The sequence below is a fragment of the Falco cherrug genome, chromosome 10, assembly GCF_023634085.1.
Source record: "Falco cherrug isolate bFalChe1 chromosome 10, bFalChe1.pri, whole genome shotgun sequence".
Lineage (NCBI taxonomy): Eukaryota > Metazoa > Chordata > Aves > Falconiformes > Falconidae > Falco > Falco cherrug.
Window position 1 is genome coordinate 32,570,100 of NC_073706.1, and position 16,731 is coordinate 32,586,830.

The following is a 16,731-nucleotide window of genomic DNA, read 5'->3' on the forward strand; positions in this document are numbered from 1 at the left end:
CTTGGAGATAAGCAGGAGAAGAACAATCAGACAATTATAAAAACCATCAACTGAACATTCATATTCTGATTGGATTATCCACAGAATACTTTCTGGACAAAGAAACCCAAAGAAATTTTTCAAAAGTGTGGGCCTGCATTCAGCTGGGAACACAGTACACAAATTGTTAGAAAAAGCCAGAGCACTGTCTGGAGCTGTACTCCATACATACCAGAGGGACGGGAAACGTTCAGTACTTTGTGGTGGCATAGGTATTCTGCAGGCAGTCTAAACTAGGCTTCTACTCAAAAGTCAGCCTTATGAGTTTGGCTATGTCCTGTTTTTTGTTTTTATAATCGTATGCTGTCACACTATATCAGTTCCATTATACACTGTAATCAGCAAGTGCTGGTGGGAGGTCAGACCATGCTGAGGTGAACATTACCTGGTTGCTATTGTACTTGGGTTTGGCCCTTAGTCCCCTGCTAGCACCCTGCTCTGAGTTACTTACCCTTCCTGTGATCCACCCACCGTTCCACAAATGCCTTCAGCTCTCATAAGCCAGAATTGCTGCCAAAAGACAGTACCCCACCCCCTCCCTCCCCTCCACTTCCCTCCTCCTGTCAGAAAGCATTTGGCTACACAATGAACTGGGTTAGGAACAAATCCATTTAAAATTAAAATGGTAGCCAACATGAAGATTAGGTGTGGAAATGTATCCTGAAGTGTATCCTCATGTGGTTTGTTGCATTTTTTTTCGGGGGGGTTCGCTTGTTTGTGACAGTGCCAGTATAGGCCAGAGTAAATTGTTTACACATTTGTGACTTCCATTTCCTTTCTTGTCACTCCCTAATCTTCCCCGATGTGATAAAGCTTAGTTTGCCATTGATTAAACACCTGCCCTTTTCTAAATGAAGGGGCTCTCAAAATTCATGGATCATTTTTACGTTACTCCTAAAGAAACCAAAAAATGCACTGTGAAGTCAGGATATCTGAGAGAGCAGCCACAGAATTAGTCAAACATTCTGATAGCAGCACATTTAAATCATTGCATCTCATGTAAATGACAGTGTTTCCATGTTTACCGAGCAACGACCTTTCAGACTAATGACCCAAACGTACACTTAACTAAAAGATTACCTTTGTAGCCAAATAACCAGTAAGGTTTTAATAACACAACAAGATAATAAAAAACCTCCTATATGTTTGAAACAAAAATAGAAGCCTGTAGCTGTTTACTGACCCTCTCTCCAATTTGGGTTTGGTCTCCGTGAGGGAGAATGTCAATATCAGGCTGGAGGGAACAAGCATCAATTACTGCTTTGTACCTACGGAAACAAAAAAAGGTAATGCAAAATCCACACAGATACTGCTAAAGCAGCACATTTCCTACCTGCAGAGGAACAAAAATTAACCAGCTGGAAAAAATCACACAGTGGAAAACATATTTGTTAGCCACTAATTGTTTTAATGGGATCTCTTTCAATCACAGGCAAGTAAATAACATTTCAGCTAAGAAAAAACATCTTACATCAGCTTCTCAATTAAAAGTATTTAATAATTACAACCAAGCAAAACAAGCACAACTTCTTCCATGGTATATTGTTACTGTTTAACATTTAACTTTTTTCATGGCCAGGGCCTTCGTTTCTTGTTTCAACTTCCAAGGATGATGGAAAAAAACCATGCGCATAGGATGTGAATTCATAACCAACCACTTCTTTTAAGGGGGGGAGTGGGGGGGTGGGACATCAGCAATTAACTTTTAAATACTTCAGAATGTTTGGTGAGCATTTATACTGAATAGAAAGGCAGCCCACTAATCCTTCACAATGTACCCGCCACTGAAACTGTAATAAACACATTCCCAAACAGATAATGTCCTTCTAAGACACTTAAACTAGTCAATTAGGTGTAAGAAGAGAATACTGCATTCTAAACACACACGGTGCTGGGAAATGAAAACTCTTCTACATCTCAGTTGAAGCGAGACAGAACTCTGTCCCTTGCATCCTTCAGGAAAAACACGATCAAAGGGGGACCACGCAGAGCTCAAGGTCTTTTGTCATGTTCAGGCAGGTGCAGGACATTAGTCAATAGATAGAGATGGGGACATGCAACCCCATTGTTTAGGGAAAAGGGAGTAAAGCATGTGACAGTGCTGGAACTTGTTACCTCTGTTTGTTAAAAGGGCTTTCAAATGTGATATTCTCTTCCACTGTAGCATTGAGCAACCAAGGCTTCTGTGATGCATATGCTACTGAGCCTCTTTTCCTGAAAAAAAAACAACCACCAAATCACCAACACACCTAAACCAAACAGAAACAACAGAGTTGCCAGCTCACCAGTGCAGTCGGGTTTTTGGAAACCCTTTTCTTGTAAATTAAGACACTGGTATTAAGTCTTTAAAAAATGCTGTCTTTCATTTCTTTTTTTTAGGACAATCAATAGCTCTCCCATGAAAGAAATACAGAAGATGTTAAATTTCCAACAGAACACTGAAAAGGTTCAACTAACTGAATTTCAGTCTGTTCCCTCTTTTTCTGCTGTGAGTGGGTTTCGGTGAGGCTAGCTCAGTAAAGCTGCCTCTCGAGCATCACAGATGGCAGGAAGAAAATTACCAAAGAATGAATCCCAGCTCTGTTTGGACAGACTAATAAAAAAAATGTATAGCATATCACTAGCGGGGCAATACATTTCAGGAGGGACATTATAAAAATGGTATTTTTAAACGTTTAAAAAACACCCCAGAATTCCACATATGCACAAAGGCAAGTCCCCCCTTCTTCCAACACATTTATTTTCCCCATTCTTAGAAGAGAACTTGAGTCATAAAGTAAATGTACAACCATGAGTAAAATCTTTCTATATCTATCAAGACCACAAAAGAGAACACAGACAAAAAACATTCGCTAAATTTCCCCCTGTGGAATTGCCCCCATAACGTACCATCAGAAGGGACAACTTAACAGGTACGGTCAACAGGATCTCAACATGCGTATTTTATTTCATAGGGATTATTATTAGTACTATTTAAAAATAAAAGCATCTGCCTACTAGTGAAGTAGTAGTGCTTTTGCTGGCTGTAGTAAGGACCTCAGTAAGGCACAGCTGGGAGAAAGGCAACGTTTTTCATTAGAGCAACTGATACCGCTAGAAAACTCACTGGCGTATCACCACCTCTCCAGAAAAGGGCCAAAAGAGGGATCATACACCTAAAAGCATAGCTGTTTTCTTTCCAACTGAATCAGCTAATCCAATAAAAAGATAGGACCTCTCAACCAAACGCAGCCTTTGTCTGCTAGACAGCCATTACACCAGCCTCTTTCTGGTAGACCTGAATGCAATTCAAACCACGTGCTGCCAAAATACATCTTTTTTTATCAGGAGCTAAGGTCACCGGCCCTGTTCATTTTCTCAGGCTTTCACCAAGCTTGCTTGGAAGTCATTATAGGATCCAATTTTCTTTGATGACCTGAAAGAACACACAGTTACACTACCCTAACGTGTTTCCAAGTTCAAATATCTGATGACTTGTTAGAATTCAATTATGTTTTATGAATTCTCTTTACTGGAAAATGAAACAGGAAAAAAAAAAAAGAAAAAAAGACAGAAAAAAAAACCCTAGGCAGCCGAGCCAGCAGTGCCAAAAATCTAATTCAAAGAGCATTCAGTTCTGCCTCAAGAGGGAAGCATTTTTTCAATTAGTATGAAGTTTTCATTCCAGTGATTGAGAAAAAATTGCTCTGGACATTCCAAGATGAACATGTATTCCCTTCCCCACTTTTTCAATTCCTTGAAACTGTGCCTTTGCTGCTCTTAATTCTCCATGTGATTGAAAAGTTACTTCTATTTTTTGAAAAGTAGGAGCAATGTTTTGCTACTCAGAGGAAAATGTATTTACAGCTTTTGTAAAAAGTATTTTGTTCAGTGAAGACATGGGCACTGCCAGTAAGATGCACTCCGTGCTGAGAACCAGCACAGTGCCTGGGAACACCATTCATACTTGGCTTGCTTTCTGCTTTTAGGCCATCACTGAGGACTAATTACTGCAAGGAATCTGGGAACAAGCAATAAGCTTGCCAAAATTCATTACGGATTTAAAATTTAGTCAACCCCTCTAAATTAATCTGAATTGCAAATTGACACTAGGATGACATGTATCAGGGCAGATCACATTTTGACATAAGCAAAAAGCTTGCAAGTGCCTGATCACATGAGAAGCCTACCGCATGTCTACAGCTCTTCCTATAAAGAGGCAACTGAACTAAACTTTTACTGAAACTGAGAAATATGGGGCCAAAAATCCAGAGACCAAATATTCTGAAATGGAGCGTGCAACACTTTCTCTGAAAGCCTGCCTTGAACCTGCCTAAGGTTTCACACTTAAAATACTGAATGCGAGCAAATGGCTCAGCAAAGATTCTGGAGGAATTTATTCTGCAGGTGGAAGTAACTGCCTCCTACCCCCAGACTGCATAAACGAAGAAATGCGTTTTCATCAGCAGAGTGTAACTTTTTTCCTCTGATAACACAAGATAGACTAACCATAGCCTCTTAATTATCACAAAGAGGCAAACAGCAAAATCCAACCTTACAATAAATAGGAAAAGCTTCCCTGAGCTCCCCGGAGACTGTGTCCTTTGGCTAATTTAGGATCAAACCTGATCATTAATTTAGAATCAGAAAAAACATTGTTGAGATTATTTGTTTGAAGTTATTCATCTAACACTCTCATCACATCTCATTTTGTTAAGTTCAGTAGGCTCAGTATGCATTCAAGATCACTGAAAAAAAGACTAATTAAGGGACATTCATATATTAATCTCAGTGCCTTAATAAACCTACCAACTCTGAAATGTCAGCAATTTTCAAAAGAAAATAGATGCACTTAAAATGCAACGCAGCTATGAGTATAGTGGTAGAGGAATTAATACACTGCAAAGCCATTCCTATGTGTTTTGGATTGCTGACTATAGTTTTAACTTGATTATTTTGCACAATTCATGAATTTCTAACAGCAGTCAACAACTCATAATCAAACGTTCTCCAGACGAGAGAAATGCGTGCTGTTCTGTCCTATGCTATTACTGCACGAACAGAAAAACATATCCTTCCACTATTTTCAGCCTGATGGTAGGTAACAGAACATTCTGATACTGCCAGTATTCAGGAGCATACTTTTTTGCCATTATTAAACCACAAGGGTCACTTCCTTGGTTTTACTTCTGTATCTTGGAGTAGCTGCATACAAAGACCACCCGTCTGCTTTCTAAGGAAGAACAACTCATTAAGTGCAGACACTTTTGAGGAATGTTCAGGGAGTCACAGAATGGCTGAGGTTGGAAGGCACCTCTGGAGGTTCACATTAGTTTTTAAAGTGTTGTACCTGAATTCCGTGTCAACAGGAGATTCTTTCTCTGGGCTGCAGAAAACAAACACAAGGGTGTTAAAAACTGAATTATTTTAGACAATGCAAATAATACCTTAAAGTACTAACACTATGCTATAATTAAAAATACAACAAAAATACTGCATAACATAAATAAAACTCTTTAAGTATGCTAAAATTCTGTACTACATGATGCTGACCTAAAAAAGGTACAGTTAAAGCTTCAGTTTTGAGAAGTGCTAAACAACCTTGTAGAAAGCATTCAACACCTACGAGCAAATATACTCGAGACCTCACAAGACTTTGGCTCAATGTTCTGAGAACACCAGAAATGTTCTACAGGATGCTAGTGCACCAAACCCACCAGACATATTCCTACAGCGCTTAACTAACACCACCAGCATTCCCAGAACGTATGATAATGTAGGTAATTGTTTCATACGGTCTAATATTCTTTCCTACTTTTACATATGCTTGTCATACTGTTGTGCATGTTATTTTGCTGTTTGCTGTCCATCCCCATAACAGTTTCAAATATGCAGATGTCTAATTCCTATCATATTTCTCTTGTATCTTAATGGGTTCAGATGGTTTCACTTTAACTTGGCTCAGGAATTGCAGTCTTTCTTATACAGAAAGAACTGTGAGATTTCCAAGTACCTTCTACTATGAGGCTTAGTAGATACATGAACCTCCCTCTTATACTACACACAGATGGGAGCAGAAGTTTTGCAGGACTCAATCTGACAACTAGGTAACAAGTCTGAGAAATAAGGTGAATGGGAGAGAAGAGGCTGAAAAATCTAGAGAAAACTCAGTAGAATAGCTGGTGTGTCACAGAACCAATAAAATACTCTGTCAGTAGAAGGCACCCAGTTTAGCGTGGTTTAGTCAAGAAAAGGGACATCATATGCCATTTTTCCTCTGCCAGTTTCACTAACAAAGGTCTCGCTGACTTCAGCAGGGGTTGTCACCTTTACAAGGTTTACCATTCTGGAGGTTTGTGTGCCACACTAAAATGACAACCGTGTCAGAAAGCTTTGCTCTCAATTGATTTGGTAAGCATTCCCAAAATCCAAACTGAGCTATGTGAATCAGGTAAAAATGATTTCCTTGCAAGGATCTCCTGCCAACAGATGGACTAATCTGCTACTCCCCACACCTCTCAGTTCGTGTGTACCTGAAGAATGCCAGATGAGAAAATAAACTTATGACAGATCATAAAAAAAATAATAAATGAAGGGAAGGGTAATGGGGAGAATTTGCTTTAATAAATGAATCCTTTAAAGCAATACTTGATACTACGTTTTGAAGTGTAGCATTAGGGAATAGTCTAGAAGGATTTTCAATGACATCAAGGGAAGTTAGGATACAATCTTCAAAATCACCAAATGGCTATGTTTTCATAAAGGAATTCCAGCCTTTATTTTCAAAAGTCACATAGGTGGTTTCAAAAACTGTATCCTCAGCTAATTAATGCAGTGAAAGGGTCGCTGACTTTCAGAATTTTGACTCTGAAAAACTTAAGCATACATTTTTAGAAACCTTTGGTTCCTTCTATTGCATTCGACAGGAGGACCAATAACCCCATACAATACCATACCTGACATCTTCCCCCGTCTCGCTGTCAGAAGTACAGCTGCATCACAAACAGAAAGCAAAGACTGTTTACTTAAGTAAGCACAGGCAATCTGCCCCAGAAAGAAAAAACTATTAAATTCCACTTAGTGCACAGACTGCAAACAGTACTTATCACAGAGCTGCAGCACAGCATCTGTTCCTTCTACACAAACTGCTTTCATTTTAGCGGTCAAAAAAATTTGGTGACAGTTTTTTTTCCTCCTGTTTAAACATTTAATTTGACTCAACAAATAAAATCACCTCCACTCTGTCCTGGAGGTGCTAACAGAACTGAAAAGTCCTAGTGTGACAAGAACACAGTTCCATTAAAAAACCCAACGTTTTCAGGGAAAACAAACAGGTAATTCATGATACTGTATTTTTCCATGGCAGTAACTGTGCCTTTGCAGCATATAATGGGTTAGTGTGAACCCTAAATCCCATCTTCAGTTGACTTGCAACATGCTGTCCTTTGGGGGATGTGCCTGTATAAATAAGCGTGGGCAGGACTGAGGGACGGACAGGTTTTGGTTTGGCTGTTTTTGAATGGTGTACCAAGATGTTCACAGAGCTGCTTTGACAGGATGACTGGCCATACTTATTACCGATACTAAACTCAGCCCCACTGAATAGAATGAAAAACCCGTGTGTCCAGTGGTATAAACAAGATCAAGGAGAAAAAGTTCTTCATGCTTTAAAGAGAACCGTCTCAGTAACTTCATGCTAACAGCATTTGCTCATAAATATCCAGGAAAGAAAATCACACCTGCAGTTTAAAAGGCTAGTTTGAGACACTTCCAAGAAGTTCACCCATAGTAAGCAATGACCACAACTAAATTCAATTTACTGCAGAATGTCAGAGTGCCAACCAGCCAGTAGTATCTTTATTCCGAAGGGCAGTGTACTAAACAAAGCTTTTCCAGAGTAACCTCACACTCCACTGGTCTTCACCGTGTGGACTCACTGGCGCCTTCTCCAAAAACCCATGAACCTGCTGCGTATCGTTAAATAGCACCACATTCTTTACAGGAACTGTCAAGGGGCTGAAATAGGGAACATCTTTTTCCAGCCGTTCCATGCACAACAGAAGGATCCTGAACAAGAAACATCAGCTCCTCCTTCATGGACCACCCCAAAAATGGCCAGGCACCCATTCTACTGGGGAACATCCTGGTAACTTGCAACATCTAGTAGTTGTGCATGGCAGCAGCACCCCCTCTACTGTGCTCTTTTCCTACGCCAGCCTGCGACACAGGCAGCAAACTGCACAACTGGTATAATCCACCGAAGTGGCTCAAGAAGCAAAGGTGGGGCAGGGTCCCTCGTGGCTACCACAGTTTGCCTGGGCTCACTGCCGGTGTGCACCTTGACCAGCTCCTGCTCAGAAATGGGGCAAATGCCATGCTCACAGGGCACAAGCCACTCTCAGAGTAGCACAAGGTGCAGCAGTGCGCAGCAATGGCCTGACCTCCTCTGTCAACTGCGCTCTTCTGCTACACGGCCACGGGTGCCACAATCTTCTGCAAGTATTGACAGATCAATTGCCTGATCTGTGTTTCTGTTCTGTAGCTGGAAAAGATTAATTCTGCATTTGGAGTTTTAGCTCACCCTTGTCAATCCACTTTTTCCCACTTTGACTTTGTGTTATCACTCCTTTCCCCCTTTTCCTGCATACTCCTGGCAATTAAGGATGCATTTACCTCCTACCAGTGTTGATGTCCAAGTAATTTATGTTTGATAATGCGATCTAGATCTATTTTTTCAAGGCATATGGATATCTAAAGACGCAAATATGTACCTACTGAGATTTTCAAGCCTTCAGAGACCTCCATTTCCAATTTAAATACAATAAAATTAAGTACCTGGATGTTTCTGAAAACTCCAGTAAACAAATATTTATAAAAATAAATGTATTTTTTAGGCATTAAAAAAACTTTAAAAATATTGTCATTTGATGAAAACAGTCAACTCTACATTGAGTAGAAGAAAATCTACTGCTAACAAACAACCTTCACAAATCCAGTGCTTCCTTCAAATTATAAGGACTCTAGATTCACAATGGAGTACATATGTTGCTTTAAGAAACAAATGTTTTTTTAGAAACAAATTTTTTTGAGAAAACTATTTCTCATTTAGGTCAATTTTCTGATATTATTTACACCAAAAAGACTTATATTATAAACTGCTCCCAGGACTTGAACTGGGACTATTTAAAGCGAGACACTGCCCAGAAGAAATTAGCATGCAATATGCTATAATTATTTACTCAATAACCAGTCAAATCAATACTATTTACCATCTGTTCAGAATGTAAATAATGATTTCTTTATTTTTGCCAATCTCTGACCACATTATAAAATATTTATGCTTAGATGCACTCATCCTGCTTTGGACAAGGGGCAGTAATCTGAGCTGGATCTTCCAGACACACACTGTAACACAAACAACAAATTAAAACTAAAACTGAACTAGTGCTCACTTCTGATTAGCCAATTCCTAGCCCAGGAATAAGTTAAACTTTTTTAAGGTTTTGAAGGAACTAAGTTTTATAGGAAGCAAATAAAGATGGCGTGCAGTTAATTATCAATAGAGCATGGAGGCACAGAGAAGAGAAATGACTTGGTGCAAGGTTATCCACCTGACCAAGCAAAGGCTCAGGAATAGAATCCAGATTTCCTGAGCACCAAGTGACACGTCAGCAGGATGTATCCTTCGTCTTCATAGCTGTGACCTTGGAGGAAGGGAAGGGGAAGGAAATCTGGAGCGAAATAATTTAGGGCAATTCTGTAATGTGAATGACTGAAGCCAAGCATTTGTCTCATCCCAAAGAGCGAGCTGTAACAAGGATCTTACTGATTCTGATGACACATTTTATTGCTTGAGCTAAGGCTACAAGCTCTGGTGATTACCCAGTTAAGACTGCTCTCCTTAAACCTGGGATAATGTCGCATGTACCTGCTCAGGTGTTTGTATTTTCTTATCAACTCAAGGGAGCTGTCATCAGATAGCTTTACACACAGATGTGCAGCCTACACTGACTGCATCTGTCATTCTGAACAGACTAGTGCACATGGCAGCAGCTCTGAAAGATGAGACAAAACATAATCAGTCCCAGTGTAGCTAGCACTTACAGTCCTCAGATTGTTTCGGCCAAAAGCCCCTTTACACATATCTGACAGATAGCAAAGCAAATGTGATAACAACTGAATTTCACCTTGTGATACTCTGGCACATACAAAAGACACGAAAACCAGTTCTGACCTTTACACTGTTGTGTGCTTCTAAACAAGTGCTATTTAAAACCACAGTCTGATCAGAACCATCATGTCGTCTATTTTAGTTTAGCATCAGACATTCAAATTACACTTCTTAATCATGTTATGTCATCTATAAAGAATTACAGCCTTGCTGAAATGAAATTAGTTCACCTCATAAAGCTGCAGGGATCCTGTATGGTTCCTCACCATACTCTGTTTTTCTGCTTAGAGAAGTAAGTTTAAACAGACAGATCACCACATTCTGGAATTTTGGCTCCCTTACCAGCTGAAAGGGTCACCTTCCTACGTTTCATTTTCCCCACCTATAAAATAGGGAGCCTTCCTTCCTCATGCTATTACTATTAAAGCATGTGCAATTCTGAGTAGCGTGACTGGATTATGCATTAAGGCTGGATATAAGTATAATCTCTCTACAAACTTGAGAAATCTGAGAATTGTTTCACAAGATCAGTGCAGAACCTACTGGGCAACAGTGACCCTCCATCCATCGGGGTGTGTGGATATGACTTACAGTTGCACTGTTGTTCCTTCACTCCCAACCAGTTGGAAATAAAATTGTTTCTCTAGGTTCTTCTGCAATTTGTCAAGCTTTACCTACAAATAATTGTATCCCAAAAGGCAAAGTGTAGTCTGTATGGCTAGGAAGACTAGTACTGTAAAATAAGCAGGTAAAAAATGTTCACACATTGATCAGATGGTGTACCAGAGATGGTAGTAATTTACTGGAAACGACAAACAGGAGTCTCAATATATTATACCATCTGTCACCTAGTTTGAGGGTCAAGAGACCAAGTACTAACAGTTCAGCTGTTGGAGTTCGGTAGCATTTTTTTTCCCTCCTTTCATGACCAGCACAAAAGCTAGACACAAGTATAATCTGTAACTGGCTGCGAGAGCGCATCTGCTGTGTCCCCTTGGGAGGAGAGGGAAGGACATGGCTATCTCTCTCTTGTCAAATCAGGCAGGATGCACTGCAGGAGCACTCTGAGGTCACTGCCACTTACAAAAAACTCTGCACTCCCCCAGCGCTGGGATGGAGCACACATCTAACAGCACAGCCAGGGACTACTCCTAGAGAGCCAGTACCTCTTCAGAGTTCCAGACATGAGCTCAGGCCTGAAAGCGCAAACGCTGTTCTGTAGCAGCCTAACACTTCAAGCTAGCTAATTCTGATTCCAAATTAGCGACGATTTCACTCAGGTTATGTTGCTGGGGTGTGGAATGCCCAAGTATGGTGATCTATTCCTGTGAATGGAACAGACTCCAGCTGGGGGTTCTCTCTGATGCGCTCCCCTACCCCTTGGGGTAAGGTTTTTATCTTGACTATGCCTACAGAATCCCTGACTCCACAAACAGGTCCCCAGGATGGATGTTGGCTTTTTTCTGCATTACTAATCAACTCAAGCTTGAATTTTTAAATAGCGCTACCTGCTCCAGAATATGTTCCCAGAGATCTTCTGCATCTCACCAAGTATGGCTAGCAAGAGAGACGACTTACCGCAGCCAACTTGTCCTACAATCATTGTCAGCTGACCTGCGAGAGATGAAGGTATAGATAAGCTTACCATTTACCAAATGCTCACAGAAAAACATCTTAATTCTGTATATCTGATGTCATTTTGTACCTTGAGGGATTCTGATATCAATGTTGGACAATGCTGGAGGACCTTCAGGCGTCCATGTGAAAAATCCATTTGTGATCTGTGCCAAGGTAGAGAGAAATAAGAAACAGAAAACCAGCTTTAGAGCTGACTTCTTTTTTTGACATATGAGACACTTGGATTTTCATTACACGGTGCATAGGAAAAGAGTTAGCCTTTGCTCAACGCAGGAAACAGATCTTCAAGTAACTGATTTTGTAAAGGCTGGTAATTCTGATGTGCAAGGATCTCTGAACTCAAACAAGCACAACAATTAGAAAATTATGGAAAATTCCTGTGAAAAAATAAGTTGGTTAGGGTTTCTTTTTTGTTTTGTTTTGTAAGGTGGGCACATGAAATAAGTGAAATAATTACAATACGATTAAACTATATACGGTGTCACGGTGTGCTCTTTGCAGACACATTGCAGAACATACAGCAATTACACGGTCCAAATTCCAAGCAGATTTGCCGAACTTTCCACAGAAATTATATGTTGCTGCCTATTAAGAGTATTTTCCTTTGTATTTCTGATATGATTCTTGGATAACCTAGACTTTGCTAGATACAGAAATCTTTTCACTGAAGGAGACTAAAACCAAGAAACGAAGCCTGTTCAGGACTTTAAATGGAGGACATTTCCATGAATACTGTGAAAAATAAGAGATGGGAGACAATTTCAAAAGGCCTGTATTTATACAGGACCCTCTTCTCTTACTTTTTCAGAGCCACTGAAGCCTTCAAAACCTTTCAGCAATGCAAAGTACATTTTTTGATCTGAGTGAAATGGGACATTTTTATCCTACCCTACAGAAAAAAAGTGATGGAAAACCACCCGAAAAAATGAGCAGAAGAAAGTGTACTGTTCCTCCCTCTAGATTACCGAAGGCAGCCAGAGGATCCTCTCTCGAAAAATGCCCTTTCATGGGCAACAAGGTGCAGATAGACATGAACTGCAGAAGTTCCCTGACCCAGGTGCCACCGCTGACAACGATGTCAGCAGATGGAGCCAAAGATTACAGCTGGTCCTGGGTTTCTGCTCAAGACTTCACAAATACTGTCCTTACAAAGGTTACTGCTCTGGCTTTTCCCAAATATTCCTCTTATTTTCCTGGAAGTCTATTTAAGAAGGAACCTGCACAAAAGCAGCAAGTCAGATGACAGCCCCTAAAAAAACCCCAGAAGTACTACCAGTTGTCCTACTTGGTCCCTTGAAATGGAATTATTCATTGTCTTCTGCCAGAAATGCAAACGTAATAGCAGACTTCCTAAATAAACACCATTATCACTACAACAGCTCTCACGTTTTTTTATTATTTCTGGGCATCTCCACAGCAAATCAAGAGCAACAGTCTTCAAAGTAGCATGGATAACTTCAATTTTTTCTTCAAAGAAGTTATGTCGGTTAGTTTTTAACTTCATCTTGAAAGGCTACTAGGAATTACAAAAGAGGAAGGGAAGACCCATGAAAAGATTATTGTAGGAATGTCTAAACCAAATTCTTTTCAATTTTCTTCACATCATTTTTCTGTACATGCACTGGAAGTGGAAGAAAGAGCCTGGCATACACAAAAGGCTGGATTAGATGATGTTTCAAGGTTCCTTCCAACCTGGGCTGTTCTATGTTCTAAGTTGGAAATTTTTGTCATGAGAACAGGACTAATGGCTTGAACACTTCAAACAAAATTGCTGAGCGAAATATAGAGGAATATACACAACTAATCACAACATAGATATTAGTAGTCAATTCTTAAAATGGAAGGTAGAAAAAAAAAGGTGAAGGTTAATCTGTGACACGAGCACAAGTGTCTGACAGTTCACATCAAAATGAATTTGGAACTGCCTTCAGAATATTGAAGTGACTATTAATGAGCTATATAGTAAGCGTTATTAGAGTGACCTTCATATCACCTTTACACAAAACTCATCTGCTTCTGTGATGTTAATGGGTCTTCTCATGTGAGAACTGTAATTGTTCCAGTCCTCCCTGGCAGGCCTCTTGCGGTTAACAACTTTGAGTGGCTGTGCAAAATCAGAAACACAGAATAAGCAGTAATTAGTGGCAGCACCAGCAAGATGTCCTAAACACAAGCAACCGTCTTATGACCTATACAGTTCAGAGCATTAAAAAAAAGTTTTTGCAAGATTTGCAAGAATCACAAAAAATAATCAGTAGGAAATGGAAAAGTAAAAAAATTATTCTGGGTACAAATTACTCCAGCCAATTCACCTGCAATTAAACAGCATTACTCACCACCGCCTGGTATTTGCTGTGATTATCTGCACTTCTTAGCTCTGAAGATTTATCATGCTCTTCTCCAATTTCTTCACTTGACAGGAATTCACTCAGTTTCTGCACGCTGAAGGAGAAAAAAAAAAAAAAAAAAAAAGTCACACCTCACCCTGGAAGGCAAAACTTTTGTTCACCACAATGTTTATCACTGAGCATCCCTTTTAGTACTGTCTGCTGCGTAGTTTGTTTTCATTTTGTTACGGGTGTATGAAAACACACAAGGAGAAATTACTGCGAGGAAGCTGACAAAATTTGCCCTGTTGTCTATTAAGAGCTACGGTCTGTACAGATGCTTCTCAAGTCTTGTCTTTTCTGATACCACCAGAGCAGTTACACAAAAGATTTTTTCAGACGTTCGGTGGGATGCAGACTAGCTACAAAAGCAGCTCATTTTGAAACCACATGCTGAAGTAGAATTGCTGTCATTTATGTTACTGAAGTGCTGCACAGTCAGTTCTACTGAACAGTCTTATGAACACTAGCAGTCTGATGAAACCTGTACCAAGCAGCTGTGATGAAATATGAAGGGTATGAGGTAACATAATAAAGGAATATACCTTAACAGACAGTGTTCAACAGACGAGATATAAAAGGAAACCTGACAACCAGCAACAAAGAGAAGGCATAAAATCTTCACAAGCTGCTTAAGATTTAATTAGCTAAGAGATAATGTGCCTTTATTATGACATGTAATAGATCATGCCATCAATTTTATCTCTGTACCTGACTTTATAAAATGTATGTCTAATCTACACACAGGGACAGCAAATGAAATTTGCAGAGGATGTGAACTGAATCATGAACTGAAAATCAAAGGGATTCAATTAGCTGGAAATAAGTTAATTACCAGTCTCCAAAATAATAAACTGCCAGAAGGCCTTAAGTTCCCAAAAATACATTTATGGTCAAGGACTGAAAAAAACTCATTTTGGTATTTAGCCTTAGGCTAACTAGGGAGAAACAGGCAAAGATGCCACTGTAGCAGAGTGATATGCGGCTGCTGTTAGTGTGCAAATCTTAAAAAAAATGAAACCCCCAGCATTTATTTTGCATTCCACTGCCAGGGATTTCTTCTTCAGGAGACTCAGCTTCCTCCAAGAACCTCTTGAGATACCCCACTGGTGCCAGAACAGTGCTTGGACCAAGGCATGACAGGACTGCCTGGGGCAGGCTCCCTGTACAGTCAGCACTTGCCCTGCAGGTAGCAATGGAAGCCACCTGGGGACTCCCCAGGAGAGAACTGGTTCTACATTTTTTCTGTCAACCTGCCCGCTCACTAATAGCAGCTGAGGAATAAGAGATACATAGCAGCATGGATTTAGCTAGATCAGATACCACAATCTGAGCAACTGCAAAGGGGGAGAGTAACTATTTGGGATGGGACAAGAGGAGTAATATCTAATTCAGGCTCAGTGTTGGACCAAAATTCCTCAATGGGAAAGTCCATTATCTTAAAGGAAGAAATCAGAAGCCCCATCACTATTAGAGATAATTTATATCTATTTGCACAAAGCTCTGGAAAACAGGGCTAGGATTTTTTTGTTCAGAGAACCAGACATTTACAAGAACATTTTAAATGTCTTAAAATGGACCAAATAATGATTTAGATGCAGCCTATATGGAGTTGGTATGCAGCTGCACCTACATTCTTTACAGAAAAACTACACTGACATTTGAATAATTGCTCTGAAGGTATCAAAAGCAGATAGACAAATCCCCTGGGACTCTACTCCAGGGTCTAGAGGAGGAGGAAGAGAAGACAGCAAATATATTTTTGGACCACGCACACCCAAACAAGACCGTGTCTCTATTAAGTCATTCAATACTTTGATTTTACTCTCTTCTCTCTAGTTGTGTATCAAGGTGGCTGTACTCTAAGTGCTAAGGCTTCTCCCTGCAAGCCATCTGCCTGATGCTCTGCTTAATTCTGAAACTGCTGCTCCTGCGGCAATTACTGAGGAAACACAGTATAGCTGTGAGAAAGTCTTTTGTTAGAGGAAGCAACTCATGTTTCAGGATGCCACACTGTTCTACACTCTTAAAGAATAAAAAAGTATGTTCTCTGCAGAGCTCTAGCTGACATCAGTTTCACTAGTATGCCAGTATCTCCATGGGGGAGCTTATTTTTAAGCCACTGAATAGATCTATTGATTGAAACATGGTTATTTGCACAGCTGAACGGAAAAGCTGTTTCATATTAAACCAGCTAGATACATAATGCACTGTTGCTACTTGACCTTTGCCGACGGAAAAGTGTACACTGTACCTACCCTTTGTCCTTGAAGACCTCACATTTAAGAAATACATCAACTGGCTTCTCAGTTCTAATTTTCAATGGCACAAACTCTACACATTAAAAAATACTTTCCAAAGAGATAACAGAATTTCTCACCTTCCTAAGGAAGCTCCCCCTCTCAGAAGCAAACACCTTAGCACTGTAACTTGGAAAGTTTGCAGAGGCCTTATGTGGAACAGAAGCTTTATGTCTGTTTTACCATTGGAATTGATCACACTGTTGTTCTGATAGTG

General features: G+C 40.0%; 1 protein-coding gene across 5 annotated transcripts in view; it reads right to left on the reverse strand.

Moving 5' to 3' along the window:
• The window catches only part of ABCC8 (ATP binding cassette subfamily C member 8), an 83,068-nt gene that overhangs the window by 28,286 nt on the left and 38,051 nt on the right, over window positions 1-16,731 (reverse strand). For 4 of the 5 annotated variants that reach the window (XR_008734155.1, XM_055722281.1, XM_055722284.1 and 1 more), the window contains exons 13-20: window positions 14,164-14,269; window positions 13,821-13,931; window positions 11,895-11,970; window positions 11,698-11,803; window positions 6,975-7,010; window positions 5,369-5,404; window positions 2,155-2,253; window positions 1,223-1,307 (exon numbers count right to left, since the gene is read on the reverse strand). Coding sequence is in view for 4 of the 5 variants with exons in the window: in XM_055722281.1 (XP_055578256.1) it covers window positions 1,223-1,307; window positions 2,155-2,253; window positions 5,369-5,404; window positions 6,975-7,010; window positions 11,698-11,803; window positions 11,895-11,970; window positions 13,821-13,931; window positions 14,164-14,269 (655 nt within the window). In the remaining variant the exon portion in view is untranslated. The remainder of the gene's footprint in view (window positions 1-1,222; window positions 1,308-2,154; window positions 2,254-5,368; window positions 5,405-6,974; window positions 7,011-11,697; window positions 11,804-11,894; window positions 11,971-13,820; window positions 13,932-14,163; window positions 14,270-16,731) is intronic. The other variant, XM_055722282.1, reaches the window with a different exon arrangement.